The following is a 6,000-nucleotide window of genomic DNA, read 5'->3' on the forward strand; positions in this document are numbered from 1 at the left end:
AGAACTATCTTTTTATTTTGACAATTTTCAGAGGATCAAACGCAATGAAAATTTGTGTCACTAAAATAGAAAAAACCCTCATGTATTTTACTTATTAAGCAGAGTTATTTTGTTTGGTTTGGGGATTTTGTTTACTTTTGCTTTGTTTGCTTCGTCTTAAAACACACCACTATGATGTAATAAAACAAGGAAAAAATTGAAAAACAAAGATAGTTGGTATCTACATAGGTTTTAGTGGTCAAGAACATATTTTTTCTCGTCATTGAGGTCATATATTTTATTTTAGTGTCTTTGTGTGTTCTTCATTCATTGAAACAATTTGGACATTAGAGTTAAGTTGGCCTGACCAGCACTCTTTCGACCTCAGTAGATGGAAATATGGTTTCCTCTTGATTCCAGCATCCATCTATGAATATATTCATGTAGTTACTTATCAAGTCCAATCATAGGGAATCCTTCTCTTTCACACAGGGTAATAAATGATAACTTTTCTTTAATTATTATAGCCAGGGTCAATGCTGTGGACTTATTGACTTAATGAGAGACTATCAGAACTTGAAGTCAGTTGTTTCTAAAGTCCTAGAAAATGCCAACAATGTGCTTGCAACCAGAACTACTATAAAAGATCAGGAGGATCTGAAATGGGCTTTATCCAAGGTAATAATTCAAAATCTATTCTTTTAGGGGTGCCTGGGTGGCTCAGTAAGTTAAGAGTCCGGCTCTTGATCTTGGCTCAGGTCATGATCTTGGGGTTCGTGAATTCGAGTCCTGAATAGACCCTGTGGACAGTGTGGAGCCTGCTTGGGACTCTCTCTCTCCCCGCTCTGAGACTCTGTCCTGCCTCTACTTTCTCTCTTAAAATAAATAAAGCAAAAAAAAAAAAAAAAAAGATATCTATATAATTTTTTAAAAAATGTATTTAATTTAGTAGACTAGTAGATCTGATTTTCACTTATAATAAATTCTCTATACAACTTTTGTCAGTACATATAGATGTAGAAGATTCATGCTGACAAACTCAACTTGTTTTGTTTTGTTTTAGGAATGCTGATATCCTAGGATTCTAGCAATTCAATTCATTAGTATCATTGGCTTCTGCATAAGGTCAAACCATGAATTAAATTGCTTAGAGGCAAATGGTTTTGAACACCTGACTTATCGCTGATTATTTTGTTAATTAAAGAAACATTTCTGTCCACAGCATGAAACTGCCAAGAACGAAATGTGTAATAAACAGAAGGAATTAGATAACTTTACAAGTAAAGGAAAACAGTTGTTATCTGAGCTGAGAAAAATTCACAGTAGTGATTTCATCCTGGTGAAAACAGACATGGAGAGCACTGTGGACAGATGGCTGGATGTAAGATAATCACCTGGATTGTATGAACAGTTTAAATATTCACATTTGTCTATTGTATTTGGGGGTAAAGGATTATTCAGGATGTGAATTACATTTTTTTGCTTTTAATGCTACCTACAAAATGATATTTGGAAGAAAAACAGTATTCACGTAAAGTTTGGAATTAGTAAAAAGAGTTATTTGATTTATTTTGTTAATACTTAGTGGCAGTTTTCTGGAATTTAACTTGGTAGCTTCTATTACAACAAATTTATAACTCTAAATGTTCTTTTCCTCAAAACTCTGGGATTATGGATAAAAATTGAAGGATAATTTGTAAATATCCTACAGAATATTAAACTATAATGTATAATCGTTAGAGTACTAAGACTATAATTTTGCATTGAAAAACATCAGACTTATAATTTACATCCTTGGGTAGTAGTTCCTGCTCTGTCATTTACTAGTTGTGTGATCAGAGAACAAGTCACTTGATCTCTCTGGAACTCGACATATCAATCCAAACATATTTTATGTTAACTTCCAGCTCAAAAATCCAGTGATTCCATTGCCCTTCTATTAACCTACAGTGCATTACTACAGATTAAATTGCTTAAGCTGAACTACTGAAGTTAGATATTGATAATTGTGTACTATAACCAAATAATTAGAGGACTGCAGAAAAGCATACCTACCTCCACTTTTAAAAGAACATCCTTGGAGTGTCTGGGTGGCTCAGTCAGTTAAGCATCTGACTGGATTTCAGCTCAGGTCATGATCTCGTGGTTCCTGAGGTTGAGCCCCATGTCAGGCTCTGTGCTGACAAGTTGGAGCCTGGAGCCTGCTTGGGATTCTGTCTCCCTTTCTTTCTGCCCCTCCCCCACTCGCACTCTGTCTCTCACTCTCAAAAATAAATAGACATTAAAAAATTTTCAAAAACCATTCTTATTACAGGAAGAGAATTAATAACGCTTTACTGTAGACATTCAGTGTTGGTGGTACAAAGTTGGTAGCTGTCCTACGTATTTATTTATTCTATAAATATGTTTAAGTCTAATTTATGTCCATACTGCCCTAGATGGGCTCTTATCCTATAGAATAATAAATAATAATAATATCCTATATTATAATAAACTCCAATAGAACTGTTCTTTGGTTTCCCAAGTTGCAAATGAAAATCAAATGTCTCACAAATTCAATCAACTCTCCCAATGACAAAAACAACTTATGTAATAGTTAGCATTTATTTGAGTCAAGTGCACTAAATCCCTTAAAATAATTTTTGTAAAACTTTGTTTTTCAGGCAGAATATAAGTTTTTGATTAAGGAAGCATGGACATTATTTAGTACTTTGGTGGGGCAAGGAGCATCTTAAAACCTCAGACTAATGACAGCTTCTATTTTCTATCCCAGGTATCAGAGAAAATTGAGGAAAATATGGATAGGCTGAGGGCAAGCCTGACTATTTGGGGTGATGTACTTTCAAGTAAAGATGAGATCGACGGATGGTCAAACAATTCTGTTCCGCAGTTGGCTGAAAGCATCAGTAACCTGAATGATAGCGTCAGAGCAGAAGAATTCCTTAAAGAATTTGAGGTAAATTGACTGTCTACATATGTGAGCTTGTGAGCTCATTCACCAGAATACAAGAAAAATGTGTCCTGTTGTTAAAATTCATTCTTTTGTGCTCGCTTCAGCAGCACATATACTAAAGTTCATTCTTTCTTTCAGAGACACATATGAATGTTACAAAAGTCTTAACTATCTTTTGCTATTTACCAGATATTTGAATAGGCAATGGATAAGACTTTTTTTCTTATTTGTATCACTTTTTAGTTGGGGCTGTAAACTTAAAATATTGGTAGAAAAGTAAAAGCCCATAAAATCTATATTTTTCCCATTTTTCCAATCATCTGAGACTATGTCACCTTCCTACTGGAAAACCTAATTGAAATGTTTGTAATTTGGTAATATTTTGGCTTTTTTTCATTCAAACAAGATGTTTACTGAGCACCTACCATATAGTGAACACCTACCATAAATGCTGGGGTCTTCTACTTCTGAAATGGAAGGAAACTGGACATGAGAGTGTGACAGGCTTCCTAAGAAAGTGGCCTAAAAAGCTCTAGTCACCAATTTATTTTAAACGTTTTATTTCTGGTTCTTGCATTCATTTGTTTATTCACTCATCAGATTCTTTTTTTTTTTAACGTTTATTTTTGAGAGAGAGCATCAAAACACAAGCAGGGGAGGGGCAGAGAGAGAGGGAGACACAGAATCTGAAGGAGGCTCCAGGCTCTGAGCTGTCAGCACAGAGCCCAATGCGGGGTTCTAACTCACAAACCGTGAGATCATGACCTGACCTGAAGTCTGACCCTCCACCAACTGAGCCACCCAGGTGCCCCCAGATTCTTAATAACATGTCAGATACTGTTTTAGACACTGAGAATAAATAGTAAACAAAGTCCCTATCCTCATGGCATTTACATTATTTACATTACAGTATGTATGTGAAATGTGCAGTAGTAATTATGTGAGGATGAACAGTGAAGCAAGGTCAGAGGAAATAGTGACAAGAGATAACTTGTTTCGGAAAGCATATAGCCAGCTCCTCTCCATGAGGGCAGAATATTATTCACCATTGCCTGCCTGGGTGCTCAATACTATGCCTGAGAGGCAGATGGAACATGACAGATGATGATGAATGACTGCAGTCTGAAAAAATGTAGGTGAATCAACTGTATACCTATGCTATCTAGCCTTGACCAAAGAGCTTCCTGGAGATTTTTAAATCAAACACCTATTTCTAAGGGCAAACAGAAGTAGAGGAAATTAGCCAGACTTGAAGTGCAGTCAGGAAAGGGATACCACAGTCTCTTAAGATGTTATCTCTGATGTTAAATTTACATTACAGCTCAAAGAGTAATGTACACCTGACTAGGGTTTGTACCAACTCTCAAAAAAATTATTAAATTTTAAAGAATTTTGCAACCTCGTATTCAATACAACCATTATTGAAAATTAAATTGTAGATAAATTTACAGTTAAATACATTACATTAAAATTAAGCTAATAAATACTTAAAACTTATGACTCCAAATTTCTATTCTACATACAACTATTATCTAGGCTCTTGAGTTATTGATACCTATTGTACCTGCCTGGGGGAAAGTTGTAGAGTGATGTGCGGTGGTGCACGGCGTCCCCCCCCACGTGCAGTGACATCACGTTGTAGCGCAAAATGATGGTCACTTTTACAAGTCGAGGGTCTTCTTTTTTGGGAGAGCTAATTATGTAACTGGCATGTAGTACACTCCTGCTACTGACCTACTGGATCCAGGAAGCCTGTGGACGTCAGCCTCACATTCAACATGTCCAGCGTCAGTCGCTCACAGAAATGGGTTTTTGTGTGTGTGTGTTATGCACTGTGTGGTATGCAACAAATAAAATTAGTTCAGTGGACTCAGCCCAGTGCCTCATAGTGCATTGCTGCTGCAGTTCAAGAGAGAAAGTGGGTAAGTGTGTGGGTGTGATTCTTTAATGGTTCCACCTGCTCCTGGAGAAAGCCAGGGGCCTGACAATTAGTTCATCATGTCTTACTGGGTAAGTAGATTTCTTTCTGGACTGAAGGTGTGTAAGTGTCCACACAACACCAAAACATCATATTTAAGTTGAGAAGGATCCTTTATCTAAAGTTCCTTTGTGGCTCCAAATAAACAGTTACGTTTACAAGCATCTAATTTGTTCAGTAATGATTCTTGACCTGTTTTTTTCTTCTTTTTGTGTTAGCATGGGTGCAAATAAGTACAAATAAAAAGGAGAAATATAAAAAAGGCTTTTAAAATATTTTAAAATTTTATTTGAGGGGCGCCTGGGTGGCTCAGTTGGTTAAGCGTCCAACTTCAGCTCAGATCATGATCTCACGGTTCGTGGGTTTGAGCCCCACGTTGGGCTCTGTGCTGACAGCTAGCTCAGAGCCTGGAGCCTGCTTCAGATTCTGTATCTCCCTCTCTCTCTGACCCTCCCCTGCTCACACTGTCTCTCTCTCTCTCAGAAGTAAATAAAACATTAAAAATTTTTTATTTGAATGTTTCTTATGTATTACATATGGTTCATGGTAATTAGGCACTAGCTATGTGTATGTGCTTTGAAATCTTCCTCAAATGTTTAATGCTGCCATGGTAGCCAGTGATATTAATGCTAATGAATAAATGACAGTTACTAAAAATCCTACTGACTCAAGACTTTAGTTAGTGCATAATTTTTTCCAGGAGCTTTTTTTTTCCCCAGTAAAAGAGGATGGGAAGAAAGTTCTGCATACTCCCTCACACTGGAAGTGAAAGTTAATGATGACATTTTTCCACATTCATAAATAATGACAGCCTCAGAAATCAAACAGAGATTTTTTTTTTTTTAAACCCTGGCTTGAAGTCAGGGCATTATGACAGAGTTAACTCTTAGAATTATTAAATCCTAAATGCAATATGTCAATGTTTGGATGAGTTATGCTTTTCATCTTTGTCTTTGAATTTGGCAGTCTGAAGTTAAAAACAAAGCATTGAGACTGGAAGAACTTCATTGCAAAGTTAATGATCTTAAAGAATTAACTAAAAATCCAGAAACACCACCAGACCTTCAGGTATGTTTTCATTCAGGTTTGT

At 36.3% G+C, this 6,000-nt stretch overlaps 1 protein-coding gene across 1 annotated transcript in view; it reads left to right on the top strand.

The window, feature by feature from the left end:
• The window catches only part of SYNE1 (spectrin repeat containing nuclear envelope protein 1), a 457,258-nt gene that overhangs the window by 196,375 nt on the left and 254,883 nt on the right, over positions 1–6,000 (top strand). The window contains exons 40-43 of the mRNA XM_077775982.1: positions 507–657; positions 1,202–1,360; positions 2,753–2,935; positions 5,877–5,978. Of these exons, the coding sequence (XP_077632108.1) occupies positions 507–657; positions 1,202–1,360; positions 2,753–2,935; positions 5,877–5,978 (595 nt within the window). The remainder of the gene's footprint in view (positions 1–506; positions 658–1,201; positions 1,361–2,752; positions 2,936–5,876; positions 5,979–6,000) is intronic.

The sequence above is a fragment of the Crocuta crocuta genome, unplaced genomic scaffold (assembly GCF_008692635.1).
Source record: "Crocuta crocuta isolate KB4526 unplaced genomic scaffold, BGI_CrCroc_1.0 scaffold25, whole genome shotgun sequence".
NCBI lineage: Eukaryota > Metazoa > Chordata > Mammalia > Carnivora > Hyaenidae > Crocuta > Crocuta crocuta.